The sequence below is a fragment of the Arvicanthis niloticus genome, chromosome 10 (assembly GCF_011762505.2).
Source record: "Arvicanthis niloticus isolate mArvNil1 chromosome 10, mArvNil1.pat.X, whole genome shotgun sequence".
Taxonomy (NCBI): Eukaryota; Metazoa; Chordata; class Mammalia; order Rodentia; family Muridae; genus Arvicanthis; species Arvicanthis niloticus.
Window position 1 is genome coordinate 39,627,435 of NC_047667.1, and position 16,218 is coordinate 39,643,652.

Here is a 16,218-nt window from a genome sequence, read left to right on the forward strand (position 1 = left end):
TGATAATGGACTGAATATCTGAACCTGTAAGCCAACCCCAACTAAATGTTGTATAAGAGTTGCCTTGGTCCTGGTGTCCACAGCAGTAAAACCCTAACTAAGACAGAAAGTTATAATATTTTCCTACCCACAGGCATGAACATATGCGAGGTAATCTCCAACAAGTACAAAAATATCTAAAATAAACCAAATCCAAGTCCTCTGATTCTTTTCACACAATTAAAAGTGTAATCTAAAGCCTGCATTTACAAAATCAAGATATAATGTATTTCATTTTAAGGGCTATTTACATTTAGAACAAAACAACAAAAATAAATTTCTTAGGATAAAAATCAAGCAAGATGTTTTTGAAGAATATCATTGATATTCTTAGAGGTCATTGGATAAGGTCTAGATACATGGATAGAGATACTATGCACCTAGAAAGGTCCAATCTTGTAAAGGAAAAAAACCTTCCTTTAAGTTATCTATAAGTTCTGTCAATCCCAATCAAAATACCAATAGAGATTTTTTTTCCAATATTTGATGGACAGGTTCTAAAATGTAGACATAAAAAGGGAGTAAACTGCTTATGAAAGTCTGCAGTGAACAGAATCTGGTAAACCAGCAGAGAATGTGTATGTACTACCAGCGCTAGAGAAACTGAAGCAGAAACAGTCTGAGGTTATAGCCAGAGGGAGAAATGGCACAAAGGGAAGATAAATCGACAGTTCTGTGGACAGAGAGAAGCATATATGCATGCTTAAATAATATCTGGCTTGGTAAATATGAAAAGTTATCAAAAATCAATTTATACTCCTCCAAACATCTCATCTCTGTTCTTGCTTACCTGTGGAGAGCTTTCGGGGCTGCTTGGCAGGAATCTGACATTGGGCCATGACAAGGATGTAAGTTCAGGTAGGAATCTAATTTTAGGCTAAAACAGGGAAGTAGTTTCAGTCAGGAATCTAAATCTTAGGCTAGAACAAAGAAGTAGGCCTCAGGCATTGACTATGACTGTGGGCTAGGACGGGAAGTAGGCTCAGCTATTTTGGTCATCCTGAAAAGGCCTTAGAAACAATGATCACAGGAGTGACCACGGGAGTAATCCTGAGACTTTGCTTATTGCCTTGCTTGTTCCTTGACTATTTGCATTTATTGTATTAGTAGCTCCTCAGACTCAGGCTGATTTGCAGAGTGATGTCAACTTACACAGATATTTGCTGAGGCAAGACCTGTGAAGGACACGTGATGTTTGAAGAGATATAAATAGGACTTGATGGACAGTGCAGGAGGCTGAGCTAGGCTTGCTTATAGAGCTAGCTGTACAAGGTTTGTGGGTCTCCCTTCTTCACTGATCTTCGCTCACTGAGAGAGGTATGGCAGAGAATTTCTCCTAGCACTCCTGGTGGTCCCTCCTGATGACTTGTGCCCAGGCTGAGGTCTGGCTGTTCCTACTAGGTTGTGCCACCATTACTGATTCAGGTCTGCTATTCTGACTCTACAGAACTGGACTGCTGGTGTACCTGTGAAGTGTTTGTGAATGGCTCGAGCTGCCACTGCTGACCTGTGAACTCAACAGCCGATTTCCAGACAACACAAATGGGAGTTGCTCCAAAAACCCTTTCTAAACAGGTCCACTTCCTCCTTATCTTTTCTTTCTCATTACCTCTGGTGGGTGGTGGGCTAGAAGGGAGGTTAAAGCATTTAAGAACGATCATTAAAAATGGGAGTTGAAAAAAAATTAAAGTTGCAAATGTCATGGTGGGAAACATGATGGCTCGAAGCCAGGCATGTTGTTGGGGGAGCCACATCTTGATCCGAAAACAGCAGAAGGAGATTGTGTATCACACTGGATAGCTTGAGCATGTATGACTCAAAGGCCGCCTCCACAGTGACAACTTACTTCAGCAAAGCCACACGTCCTAATAGTTAAGCATTTAAACCCATGAATATGTGAAACCATACCTATTCAAATCACTACAATCTACTTCCAATACGAAATGTTCATCCCTCTAAAGAAAGCTACCTATAAATACACACTAAATACATGAAATTGAAAACATGATATTGAAATTATTCCAGGGACTGGAGAGATGGCTTTGTAAGTAAAATGTTTGCTGTCCAAGCATGAGGACCTGAGTTGGGTCCATGTGAAAGCTGGCAGGGCATGACGTATCTGTAATCCCAAAGATGGCGGACTGAAAGTCTTGTAGGAAAGCAATAGAAGGAGTGAACAGTAGTGATTTGTGTAGTAAAGCCTTTATGTCTGGCTTTAAATGAAATGTAGAGTAAAGCCTTTTTTTGGCATTAAGTGAAGTGTTTCAGCAAAGCCTTTGCCATATTTGGGTATATTAGTAGAGGTTGAGAAATTGTTTTGAGACTGTTTGAACCTTAAAGAATCTTTAAGGTTCTTTCTATCTTTCTAGATATCTTTGCTATCTTTCTAGAGAATCTACACTTGGTGCTGTGTGAGAATAGCTACACCAACCTTGGTCCCAAGACAGTCCTGGCAAACCTGGAGTCCTTAATTTTGATTATAGCTAGCCATGGTCATAAGGGATTGAGATTTATGTGGGTTGTCTGATCTCAGGGGCAGCAAGGGCAAGATAACTTTGGCAGTTGGAACCTTTCCCAGCCTCCAATTAACCTTGAATAATGTTTGAATTAAGTAACTGGAGTGAACTAGCTGAGTGTCAATCTTTTCCAAGAAGGCTGAACCCTTCTGCTCCTTCAGAAAATGAAGCCTTACCATCTTGATGAGCTTCTCTCTTTACTGCAGCACCTACAACCAACATCAATCAATAGTGAACGCCATGTTCAGTAGAACAGCAACTGAAACAGAGAGCTGCTGTCAATCTCTGGCTTCCACGTTCATTGAAGGAAAAAAAAAAGAGCTCAGATAAACTGTTATGGTAACAGAAGAAAATAAGAAGGAAATATGGCTTCTTGGTTTTAACTCACTTGGTTTGTAGTGTGATTAACAAATGATGAATATTAAACCAAGTATTCCTAATGGTAAGGTAAGATTTAGTTTGAAAGTTGAGTAGACATGGCTTGGGAGAGGAAAAGAAAGAAGAGATAACACCTCAGAGAAACCCTTCTTAAAGGTAATCCATCCCTACCACCCCTGTAGAAATAACCTTGCCTTCCTTGGCTGTTGCCCGACATACTTCTGCCACAGTGCTTCTAATAGATGTTTTTCACTCAGTATCTTCTGCAAGTGGGCGAGTCTCTGAGAGTGAAGATAGTTCCTGAGGAAGATGGAAGGAAAGGAAGCAGATTTTAACCCATTAGTAAGGGCAGGAGACCCAGATTCAGAGAGTGAAATTGCCCTACAGAGTACACGGACTAGATAAAAGTATATGGAAGTGACTAAGACAAAAGTTGGTACCAGGAGTGGGGTATTGTTGTGACAGGCCTGACCAGGCTGTTTGTTGGAGGAATATGGAAGACTTTGGGACTTTGAATTGGAAAAGAAATTGAACACTTTAAAAAGGGCTTACTGGGCCATCCCAGTGGAGCATGGCAAATGCTAAGAGCAATGTAAATTATGATGACCCGGCTCAAGATATTTCAGAGGGGGAAAATATTAGTTTGTGCCCTAGAGACCATTCTTGTGATACTTTAGAAAGAATGTGGCTGGTTTTTGCCCTTGTCCAAAAAATCTGCCTGAGGCCAAATTGAAGAGTTTGGATTTATGGCATTGGCAGAGATTTCAAAACACCCTAGTATTTATTGACTGTGTTGGGTGGTTATTAATGGTAAATTTTATGCAAATCTATAATGAAAAGGAGCAAGCTGAGAAAGGAAAAATATAAAATGTAAAGTTTGAAGAACAAAGGGCACCAGAAAATGAAGTCCCAGTGCTCAAGGAGGTAAATCTAAAGAAAAGCCTGATTCTTCATGAATAAAGGAAGTAATGACCTCAGGGCAAGACCCTACCCAACTAAGCTTCCAACTTGTGAAAAAGAAATTAAAGAAAAGCTTAAGCAGTCAAGGAAACCACCAATAAGAGAAAGCTAATACTGTAATTTTACAAGGGGGTCAAGTTCCAGTCCCCATCAAGCAACACAACCTGGCAGCTTCGGCTTTGTCTCTAGAGCCAAGAATAAAAGAAAGGGGCTGTGAAATCTTTCTCCATGGCTGAGGAAAGCTGCTGAGGCCAGGCGTGTGTCAGGGATGTCCCTGAATGGAGGCCCAAAGAATGCGTGAATCTGTGACCCTAAGATGCTGGAGATGCCAGAGTTGTGTGATGCCAATCAAGGAGGGCTGCAGACTGGGAGTGGAACCAGGCCAAGAGAGAGAAGAATATTACAGTTAACAAAGATGAAAGGGTTTAGAGATATAAAGAGCACTTTGACATCAGACATGGAGAGGCAGAATTTGGAGTTCGTTCTGCTGGTTTTAAGTCTTGTTCTGGTCCAATATTTCCTCATTATGTTCCCTGTACCATTGTATGCTGAAAGTATGTGATCTGCTTTTTTATTTTGATTTTGCAGGGTGTTATAGTTAAGAGATTGCCTTGAGTCTCAGAAAAGACTTCAAACTTTGTACTTTTAAATAGTGTTGAGATTATGAAAAACTGTGGGGACTTCTGAAGTTGGACTAAATGTACATTGCATTATGATGTGACATCAAGTCTATGGGGGACAGGTGGTTGTTTGAATGGCCCCCATATGCTAATATATTTAAATACTTAGTCACCAAGAAATAAAACTGTTTAAAAGGATTAGAAGGATTGGGAAGTGTCGCCTTGTTGGAGGAAGTGTGTCACTGGGGATGGGCAAGGCTCTCTTGCTTTGCTTGTGGATCAGGGTTTAGCTCTCAGCTACTTCTCCAGCACCACCTCTGCCTACTTCCATGCTCCCACCATGATGATAATAATTAAACCTCTGAAACTATAAGCAAGGCCCCAATTAAATGTTTTCTTTTGTAAGTGTAGTGGTGGTCATGGTATCTCTTCACAGCAACTAAGACAGAAGAGAACTTTAGAACAAGTAGAATTTGAAGAAGTCAAGGAGTGGAGCTTACATGACAGAGGTCTGGAAAGCTGAGAACAAGAAAAAAAGATGTCACTACATTTGTAAATACCAAAGTCTCTGTGGATTTTGCCAGGAGAATCTCATGGGAGAGTGCTGGACAAAGTCACCTTTTGTTAGGGCAGAAGCTAAGGGAGATTAAGAAATCTAGGAAGGCAGTGTTAACTCCTCTTTCATGGAGCTTGAACAGTGGAAGACTGCTAGAAGACAAAGGTTGTTATTTTGTTTCAGAAGCAGGTTTTTACATAGCCCAGGTTACATGACATTTGATATGTAAGTAGCTAAGATTACCTTGAACTCCGGATTCCTTGAACTTCTATATCCTTAGTGTTGGAATGGGGAGCTTGGCTATCATGTCTGCTGATGCTTATAAAAAGTGTTTGCTTGTTTGTTTGTTTGTTTGTTTGTTTTAAGTCTGTGGGAAGGGGCTAAGTTTTAGGATGAGAGAAGGGAGTTGCTACAAATGGACCAGTTGAAGGTTTGGAGAACAGAGAAGAGGGAGTTAAGGCCTTCCAACTGTTTATGGAGGAGGAGCAATACAACTAGTAAAAGACTGTGTGTCAGAGCTGAGGGCTGGTTGGCCCTGCCAGTGACAGCCATGAACTTCCAGGGCCCCTAGTTCAGCCTGTACACAGGGCAAAGGCTGTGGATTTCATGTCACAGTTTACTCTGGTCCCTGTGTTATCTTCAAAGTAAATAACCTCTAGCTGAGTTGTCCAGTGGCTTAGACATTTTGCCAGCTGATTGTGTTTTGTGTTCTACCTTGGGCCTGTCTTCTGGCCTTCATTCTCACTCTTCTCTTTGACATGTGCTGATCTTCCCACTCTTGGTCAGTTTGGGTGATTAAGGGGGAAGGGCATGGGAATCTTTCCCTCTTCATCTCCTCACTTAGGAAGGGGCTCCTTGGGCTAGAGAGACAGCCCAGCTGTTAAAGAATTCTTACTGCAACCTTTCCTGGAAAGAAAGAAAGGAAGGAAGGAAGGAAGGAAGGAAGGAAGGAAGGAAGGGAGGAAGAAAGAAAGAAAGAAAGAAAGAAAGAAAGAAAGAAAGAAAGAAAAGGAAAGAGAGAAAGAAAGAAAGAGGCTCCAGAATAGTGATCCACCAGGAGCTAGTATTTTTAGGGTACTGATTTGAAGTCTAAAATTCTCCAAGTCTTCAAATTTTCAGAAGTTGTGTGTCTATGGAAATGCAAGCATTCTGCCTCTGTAGAAGTTATAACATTGTTTCTCACAGTCCTGGGTGGTTGAGGAGACATCCAATTTTAGAACTCTAATCTGTCAATAGGTGCATTATAAAACCCTGGATACATCGCTTCACTGTGAAGGGCTTCAGACTGCGGTTTGCAAAAGCAGAATAAATTTTCTTGGGGTTGTACCGTTATGTACACACACACACACACACACACACACACACGCCCATTGGCAGACAGGACCACACCTCACAGCTCTGGAGGAAGCCGCAGACCTCAACTGTACAAGCGCAGCCTGGACTACGGAACTTTCCCTGGAGCTTGGGAAGATCAGCCTCCCGGCGTCGACCTGTCCTCAGGGCGGAGCGCGGGGCAAGCGCGGGTGGCTGGGAGTCGGTGCACAGGGGACTTAGGCCAGGGCTGGGCAGCGGCGGGTCCTGCGAGCTGCAGAAGTCGGTTCCGTGCGCGCTCCCGCCGTCTCGGGACAGCAGCATCCCCGGCGCCGCTGGCAGCACCGCCGCCTCCCGCCGGCCACGGAACATGGCTGCGTGCCGCGCCACCGTCGCCTGCGCACTGTTGCTGCTGTCCTCCGCCCTGCTCCGCCGCGGCTGTCGGGCACGCTTCGCAGCCGAGTCCGACTCGGATGAAGACGGAGAGGAAACGGTGGCGTTCCCCGAGTCACCCCTGCAGAAACCCACGGTGTTCGTGACCATCCTCGCCCGCAACGCCGCTCACACGCTGCCTCACTTCCTCGGCTGCCTAGAGCGGCTGGACTACCCCAAAAGCAGGATGGCCATCTGGTGAGCGGGTAGGGGTCCCGGGCCACCGCGGAGGATGAGGGCAGCCTGCTGCGCACAGTCCCTCGCTGCCCGCGTGGGTCCTGGACTGAGAGAGTGGTGGGGTCGGGAGGGAGATGAGAGAAACTATGGGTGAGAATCCGGTGACCTTGACTTTTCCCAGCCCCCTCCTCTGCCTGGTTCCTACTGGGAGAGTGTCCAGATGTGATACAGAGAACTTAATTAACTAAGGCAGGAACGGGTCCACAGAGACTTGGGAGATGGCGAGTGAGGCGCCCCAACTTGCAGGTGCTAGGCTCCTGCTCCCTGCATAACTTGGCTCCTGGTCCTCCCCTGGGTTATCTGAACTGAGGGATGGAGATTTTGAAGCTTTGTTTGGAGTCTTTCCAATCACACCACACTGTGGGCTGGTCTTTCTTGGGAGCTCCAGAAGGTCCCTGCCTGTTCAACCTCCTGGGACACGTTCCGCTGCAGATGCAAACCCCAGGTGCCCCGGGGTTTATGCTGGGACACGATGGAGCCACCTTTGGGAGGACAAACAGTCAAGTTTTGTTCAGGCTAAAGAATTCTATGCTTGGTCCCTTTGTGTTTGTTGTGGATCAGGAGAGGGAATCAATGGAAGTCTGTCCCTTCCTCCTGTAGACTTCAGTCCAGTTCCACACCTTTAAATACAAGCATTGGTGGTGGAGTTGGGCAGGCAAGCTCTAGATGGTCTGCAGAGAAAGTAAACTTTGGCCAGGGAAGACAGGCTGTCCGATTGATAGGCAAGCCTCCCTTATCCCTGAGAATAAAAGCTAGAGCCATCCTGAAACATTTTTTGAAAGGAGCTATCCCCAGACAAGACATATTCTAAAGCAGAGGTGGGTAGAGGGGGAGGGGGAGTTAATTGGCAGCCTAACAGTACCTGGTAGCTGAGGTACTGAGGCGCGAAAGCAAGCAAACAAGTGGCACAGTACAGCTCTGTGGGCACACTGCCTCCATATACACCCTGCCATACGTGACTGCTCCCACGGAGAAGAGCATGTTATGTGCAAAGAGAGTGGGACCGTTGGTAAGCCAGATTCGCACCGTGTGTGAGTGTGTGTGTGTGTGTGTGTGTGTGTGTGTTAACCACTTCCACACCAGAAGCATTTCAAATCTCAAGTCTTGTCTTGCTTTCTTTGCAAAAGAAATCTTCTACATATGGTTTTGGTTTTTATGTGCTATTTGAGTTTTCAAAACCTTACCGTGTTTACCATAAGGAGTTAGGAAGGGGGAAAGCGAGTACTAAGACTCACTGAAGGCTACAGAATTGATAAACGGTCTATTGACAAAAGTAACATAAGGAAAGAAAGTTCAAGGGCGTAGTTCGCCGGGGTGAGAAAGGCTTGGCTGAAGAAGTATGAAATCGCTGGTCCCATTGAATCCACAGGCAGACTGCAGAGAGATGGATGGTGATGTTCCACTCCCTGTCTCTGGTTTACTCAGCCCAGGACCCCTGTCTATGGAACAGCGCCACCTATAGTCTGGGTAGGTCTTCTCGCTTCCCTGCTGGAAGCAATTTCACAGACACACCCAGAAGTACCTTTCCTTGGTGATTTTAAATCCAATCCAATGCAATCCAGCTAACAGAGAAGATAGGCCACCACAAAAGATAAAGCTAAAATCTGACACATGAGCTTGTCTGCAGACTGCTTGCTCTTCAAAAGGGAAGAAAGTTAGGAACAAGATATAAGCAAACTTTATAGACATCTATAAATTACAAATTAGAATATCTGAGGATAGCACATGTTACGGAATCCACATTGATTTTTCATAAATATAAAGGAGCTGGAGTAAATGACTGAAAAAAAATTCTTCCTAGCTTAAATTCTATAGAGGCTTTGTGACATAGCGGGCGTCACCAAGCAGCCGATGTTTTATCCTAACTCCCATGGGTGTTCCAGATCACATGCACCTTCATGTTCTGCTTAGATGAGTGTCATTCTAATTCTGCATAGACCTTTGTGGCCTCTTTCCCCTCACTTACAGTCCTTGTCACTGTACTTCTCCTTTACAGCCAGCATGAGAAGACTCCCGACACTTGGTGAGGATAGGGGAATCTTTGCATTAGTCTCTGGACACACTTGGTTCTATCTTAGAAGCCCTGTATAATGCCTTAAATATCAACAGACGTGCCAGTTCTTAGTGGGTCAGAGATATGGCTCAGTGGTTAAGAGCATTTGCTCCTCTTGCAAAGGACTAAACTGTAATTCATTTCCCAGCACAGTGTCAGACAACTGACAGCCACCAGAATCTCCAGGTCCAGAGGATCCAATGCTCCTTTCTGTCCTCTGCAGACATCCACCACATTTGTATGTGGCCACAAATACACAGAAATACAAATACACAGAGATACAGAAAAACGAATAAATCTGTTTTAAAAGTCAATTTTAAAGTAGTCTCTAGAAGAGGATTTGTCTGTGACAGTTCTAGGTTATGAGGTAGACAGCAACGCAGTGGAATGTGTGGCCATGACGATCTTCTACTAGTTGTTTCCTTCTTGTTTCTTCAACCCAAGATTTACTCAGCATCCAAGATGCCAAACAGGATGTCTACTCTGCAACTTTAGAAAGTGGCTGAGAGCTACCAAGAACATCCAAGCAAGCATTGCCCAGTACACTCTGGAATGCTAGCTTTCACTGAGTGATGTTTCAGTAACTTGGTACAGACTCATTCTTCTCCTTCATCCTCTGTGAGGTCTGGAAGAACATGGAATAGAATTTATTTCCTAGGTCATTGAAGACTAAGACATTTCCCCCTAGATGACGGCATCATTGAGTCTGGCCTCTGGGTCGCATGTAGACTTCCTTACCGTGTGATTCTCTTATGCTACATTCTAGATCTGATCTGTAGTACACACACACACAGGTGAGAAGGGAACCAACTTCTGCCTTTGGAAAATGCATTTATTTTTATGAGCGTCAAGATTTTGGGTTTGGAGAGGTTGATTGAGCATAGGAAAATTTTGTTTCATACTGTATTCCTCACAGAAGCAGAAAGGGGAAAAAATTCATTCTCTTGTCTGATCTCAAACTCAACACAATATTTGTTTTTCTTCAAAGTATTACAATCTGAGATACGAAACAAAGCAGGAACTTCATTCCATATGCTCTAAAATTTCTGGTACAGTGCAGAGGTACAGGAATTGTGAGGCCTTGTGCCGTGAGGCAGTGTGCTTTGATGGCGTCTCTTTAATTCACTGGTGCCCAGAACAAGCGGCCACAGCAATAGAGGGAAGGCCGACCTCCATTCACTTTCCAGAGCTGTGGTCTGGTTAAGTAAGGCCCTTGTGCCAGTGGTGAACACTAGAAAAGGGTACAGTTGGCCCAAAAGAAGAAATAACTTAATCTGAAAAAAGACCTTAAGTTTATCATTCAGGTGGCCTATGGTGGTGTGGGCAGAGAGTCACATGCCAGTAGCAGCTATGTGACTGTGGAACAATCCGGGCATTTCATCTGGCAGAGGGGTGCAAAGTATTATACTAAACTGAGAACCACTTTTTATGGTGTTAAATAAAGAGATGAGATTTGTTGACATAAGTATGCAGCGATGGGCTCCGGCTTGGTTCTGAGGAACCAGTATGGATATTTCGCTCCCTACCTTGTCTCTGCATTGTTTGGGGATTAGCTGGGATTTACTTCCACATTTTAAGGGCCAAGCAACAGCATTCTGGCAGAAGCTCAACTAGATACACTGATGTAAGTGTGTTTGTAAAGTGTCCTAAACGGCTATCGGTGATAGTTTTCAGCACCTGTGGTGGAAATGTTGTCATAGTTTGCCAGGAGCATGGCATGCACTGTTATCCCTTCAAAGACAAGTTTTAGCAGTTCCACAGGGAAAACGGATGATATGTTAGTCTCCTTCTTGATATTGTTTTTGTTTTCTTCTTTTCTTATTTGTTTTCCAACATGGTTAATTGGAATGTGGTTAAGGTTTTTATAGATTAGAATCCGGTGGACTGAGGTAAAGTCTTCTGGGTCACCATGGGCACACCTGTGGTGAGATGGACCATCCTCACCTGAAGGTGACTGGCGTAAGGACTTCCTCAGTTATTGTACTGATAAGTGAGGTGTATGCACCAAGCCCCTTTCCTTGAATGCTGCTAAATAAGTGAGACTAGCGCTCCTATTACGCTTGGTTTTTTTCTTCCTTAGCTTTTTCTTTGAAAAACAAAGTTTTACTTTTTTTAGGTTTTTTTTTATGATCTTTTTAAAAGATCATACTAGTGTGTGTATAGGTCAGAGGACAATTTGCTGAAGCTGGTTATTATCTTCCACCAAGTGGGTTCCAGGGATTGGATTCAGATTGCCAAACTTGGCTACAGGTACCTTTACCCATTGAGCCATGTCACCAAGCCTCAAAAGTGAAGTTTGTAAAAAGCACACTGACCTCCGTTAATGTACAATTAGTATATGGTTATCTAAAATAAAATAAAATAAAAAGTAAAAATATTAGTTATTTTAGCAAAAAGCTACCAGTACAACAAAGCTAACATTTACGGGTCAGTATACTTAAAGTTTTGTGTGGCATGCTGGCTAGTCTTATGCCAACTTGACACACAGATTGAGAAAATGACTTCATAGGATCTGGCTGTAAGGCATATTCTTAATGATTGAGGGTGGAGGCCTCAGTCCATTGTGGGTGATTTCATCCCTGGCCTATGGTCCTGGGTTCTATAAGAAAGCAGGTTGAACAAGCCACAGGAACAAGCCAGTAAGCAACACCCACTCCATGTCCTCTGCATCAACTCCTGCCTCCAAGTTGCTACCCTGACTTCCTTCAATGGTGAACAGTGATGTGGAAGTGTAAGTCAAATAAACCCTTTCCTCCCCAACTTGCTTTTTGGTCATGGTGTTTCATTGTAGCAATAATAACTCTAACCAAGACATGTGGTAACAGGCTTATTCCCAGCAACAAATCTAGGAAGATATTCACTATCTCACTTCAATAAGAGGAAACTGAGGCACAGAGAACATAAATACCTTGTGTAAGGTAGCAAGACTGACTATGGTGGAGTCAGAACGTAAGCCAGTGACTGATGTACCACAAAAATGCACACGCCCCACTTAAGAGCAAGAAAGGACCAATTAGTTCTCCTTTTTGTTTCTGTCCAGTTGACCCAGCTTGGGAAGATAAGACCACCAGCGTTTCTTTCAAATGAGAATTGTCTCTTCCGCATGAATGATAGGGGGCGAGGGCTCCTTGTTTCTCTTCCGCTTGAATGACAGCAGGGCTCCATGGTTCTCATCCGCTTGAATGATTCTGGGGCTCCATGTTTCTCTTCTGCTTGAATGATACTGGGGCTCCATGGTTCTCTTCCGCTGTCTGGATCATTTTGTCACTTAGCTCAGGTGCTGACTACTCACTGAGCTCAGCGCTATTTTAGAAGATTCCACAGGAACAAATAATAAATACTAAAAGGTGTGTTGTGTATATGTATGAAAGTCACTTTCTGCAGCCAAAAGAAACCACCCAAGTATGACTAGTGGCAATAATTAAAACAAAATCGTATATATGTTTGTTGACTATTTTGGAGGTTTCTATTGCTAAAACATTCAAATTTTCAGCTTCTTCAGTGGGTGGTTTTAGATTTGCTTGTCTAAAATATTAAGCCAGGCATAGCGGTGCACACCTTTAATCACTGAGCATTTGGGAGGCAGAGGCAGGTGGGTCTCTGAAATTTGAGGCCAGTCCGGTTTACGTAGTGAGTTCCAGGACAGCCAGAGCTGCTATGTAAAATTTCTTTGCAACGACTGGAGACACCTGTCAATCTTGCTCCTAACCACCAATTTTAAAATACGATTAGATTTCAAAATGCTGCCCTCCTTTGAGTAAACACTGAAGTAGCAGATGCTTGTCACTGATCCCAGCACTTCATGATGGCAAACTGTCTACAGCAATAGATAGGGTCCTGGAGTTGTTCCCAAATAAGTTTCACAAATGTGGACTCCAAAGGGCAGGTAAGGAATTTGCCCCAGTAGGTTCTATGGTAAACAATGTGGTGACATCATCGACTTCCTGAGCAGTTGTTTTGGTGTTTGTTTCATAGCATGCCCCTCCTGGTTTGCAATGCATGTCCGTTAGTCTAAGCAGAAGTCAGTTTTGCAGATATTTCTCCAGGTCTTTATCCTGCATCCCCTTGGTCACAGGCATGTGCTTCCTGCAGTCCTCCTGCCAGGCTGTCTCCTGTGACTGTAGGGAGGAACAATGAGAGCTCTGTAACCAGGAATGCTGTCGGTTGTGCTGAGGTCCCTTCTCAACACTTAAATGTGCACATGGGTCATTTCACTGTGTGGCACTGTCTCCACTCTGCAGAGCAGGATAGTGGGGCCATTATGAGGGTTTCGTGGGGTGGATAGTAGGGAGTGATAAAGATTGTATCTACACATCACTCCACAATATGTAACATTATACAGTAAAGTCAGAGAGAAAGCTGTTAGCCTATCATGTATCTGTTGGGCTGTTCCTCAGCTACCACCTCATGAGGAGATTTCACTGTGTGTATTTAAACTATAGCTATAAAATTCATCAAGAACTACATGGCCTTCACGTGTTCACTCTCAAAATCTTATTTTGTTAGTTTGATTAGATTTATTTTAACATATCAAAAATTTGTGATTAAAAATTATACCAGGGGCTGGAATGATGGCTTGTTGGTTAAGAGCAAGTACTGCTCTTGCAGAAGACCCACATTCAGTTCCCCCCATCCACAGCAATCACTTTGGGAGGCTCAGAACCACCTGAAACTCCGGCTCCAGGGGATCTGACACCCTCTGGTCTCTGAGGGCATAGAATTCATGTGTAACCCCTCCCCCCACACACACACTCTCCCCACATATATACACATAATTTAAAATAAAAACATCTTAAAAGGTTAATTGTTTTAGAACTCAGCTATATTTACTTTTTTTATTTTACAATTAATGCAAGGCTCCCACACTAAAACGATCAAAACACTGTGTGTGGGAATTCGGTGAAATGTACATCTTACCCGCCAGAGGTGAGTAATGAGAGAATTTTGCATATTTGTCTAAAAGCTGTCAATGTGTGTGTACATTTAGACCCAAATATAGATGCTGCCTGTACCCTGCACAGTGTGATGGTTTGAAACCTATGTCTCTTTATCAGAGTCTTTACATACTGACAAGGTACCAATATTAATTTCCAGCTGGTAGAATCAGATCAGCTTCACATAACCTCAATTTCAGGAGGCTACTCTGAGCACCTCTCTGATAACATCCTCCTGTCTGATCACATCTTTCTGATTGCATCATTCCCTGCTCTAATGGCATCCCTCTCTCTGATGGCATCATCCCTCTCAGATGACATTATTCCCTCTCGGATGACATCATTCCTCTTTCTCTGATGACATCCCCCTGCTTTACTGCCCTTCACTCTTTGTCCTCTAGAAAATGTGACTCTAATCACTCATTTTAAAAATATTTTTAAAATTTTTACTAATTTATGGATATGATATGAGTGTTCTGTTTGCATGTGTGTCTGTACATCACATGTGTGCCTGGTATCCTCAGAAGCCAGAGGAGGGCATTGGAACTGAAGTTACATATGGTTGTGAGTTGCCTTGTGAGTACTGGGACTCAAACCTAAGCCTCCTGTTAAGAGCAACTGGTGCTCTTAATCACTGAGCCATCTCTTCAGTCCTCTTAATCAGTCTTTTAAATAGTACTTTTGTAATTTTTTGTAATTGTGCGTAAATTGCGATGTGCATCCACAAAGCCTATATTATAAATGTGTATGTTTATACTGTTTTGCAAGTCAATATGTCTGTGTAATGAATACGTGACATTGCCAGATCTGCATTTCTTCACAAGAGAGGCTAAGTAGTCTCTGTTCCATGAACTTTGTCCAGGCTGCCACGTCCTCATTAGCCCCACACTGTATGGGTTTGCAATAAGCCCCTACTGTCTCTTTGACTTGCTATACCTGACCTCTGCTAGCATTTGGGTGCTCCCTCCTCAGGCTGGGACCCAATATTAACTACTTAGCATTAGAAGGCTTGGCAAGTGGCCATTGGATGATGTAGTGGTAAATAAATCGGAATTATATTACCTTTCCTTCCTTCTGTTCTTCATTCTTCTAGTAGGAAAGCTATGTTAATGTTCATAGCTTTAACTTGTTATAGGTAATAATTGGAAATCCATGCAGAATACAGGCATAATGGCTAGAATTCATTTAGTGGAAGGTGCTGCCCTGCTAACATTGCATCTGTGGTTGGTGGCATTAGCCGGGTTTCTCACACGAATTAAACCTTAGATTTAACTAGAAAGCACTTCTTTTCTTCTTCAGGAATGCCATATGTGCAACTTTTTTTTCACACTTAAACTTTGAATAACAACTTCCTGATGGTCTGCTAAGGCTAAACTCAGGGCATTATAATACGTTCATTTTGTTGAATCTATAATTGTTATTATTTTAGCTGTTTGGCAAATTCAACAGGCTGATGCCTCCCCTCGTTGATCTCCCACCTCGTTGAGATTTCATTGTTTCTATAAACATAATACAAAAATAACTTGCTCCCCCCTGTTCTTTCTGATTTCTGTTTGAAGATACCTTAGAAAACATGCATTCAGAAGCAAGAATAACATAAGTATTCATCCTAGACAATAAGGTCCCAAATGAAGCAGAAAGCCAGAAAGACTTCTGCTAAAGGATTTTTATGAGTATCTGGGTTCAGTGACATGTTGGCTGTGTTAGAGTCAGCAGAGGGGTATATACCAGGCTGGAGAAAGGTTTCTTAAATTGAAATATCCCCATTTGGGCTACTAACTACCACCACCACCAAACAATAATAATAATGAATTAGACTGTAGCACATGCACTTTGGACAATAGGATTTGTCCAAAAGAGACAGTATAGGTCTCTTTCTAGTCGCTCCTTTGAGGGTGATTGTCCATGTTTTGGCGATCAGGGTAGAGGGCAATCACAAGCTTCTTATTCTAGTAGGTAACAGATGAGACAGGAAGCAGAGGGATCCAGGATGAGCTGTTGCTATTCTCATTGAAGGTTGCAGTGAGAAATTGCTCCTTTTTAAGGTCTTGAGAAACGCAGGACTTTCTAGACACTCAGCAGTGGAAATTAAATTCCTGAGATACCTGTGAAAAACATATTTGTAGACATTCAGGGCCCTGGCATTCCCAACAGAGTATCTTGCTGGGCTAATAGAAGGCTT

At 43.1% G+C, this 16,218-nt stretch overlaps 1 protein-coding gene across 1 annotated transcript in view; it reads left to right on the forward strand.

Annotated features, from left to right (window-relative positions):
• The first annotated feature begins 6,458 nt into the window (after positions 1 to 6,458).
• Positions 6,459 to 16,218, forward strand: part of Colgalt2 (collagen beta(1-O)galactosyltransferase 2) — a 98,880-nt gene continuing 89,120 nt past the window's right edge. Inside the window, exon 1 of the mRNA XM_034512788.2 lies at positions 6,459 to 7,010. Coding sequence (XP_034368679.1) covers positions 6,751 to 7,010 — 260 coding nt within the window. The 5' untranslated portion in view covers positions 6,459 to 6,750. The remainder of the gene's footprint in view (positions 7,011 to 16,218) is intronic.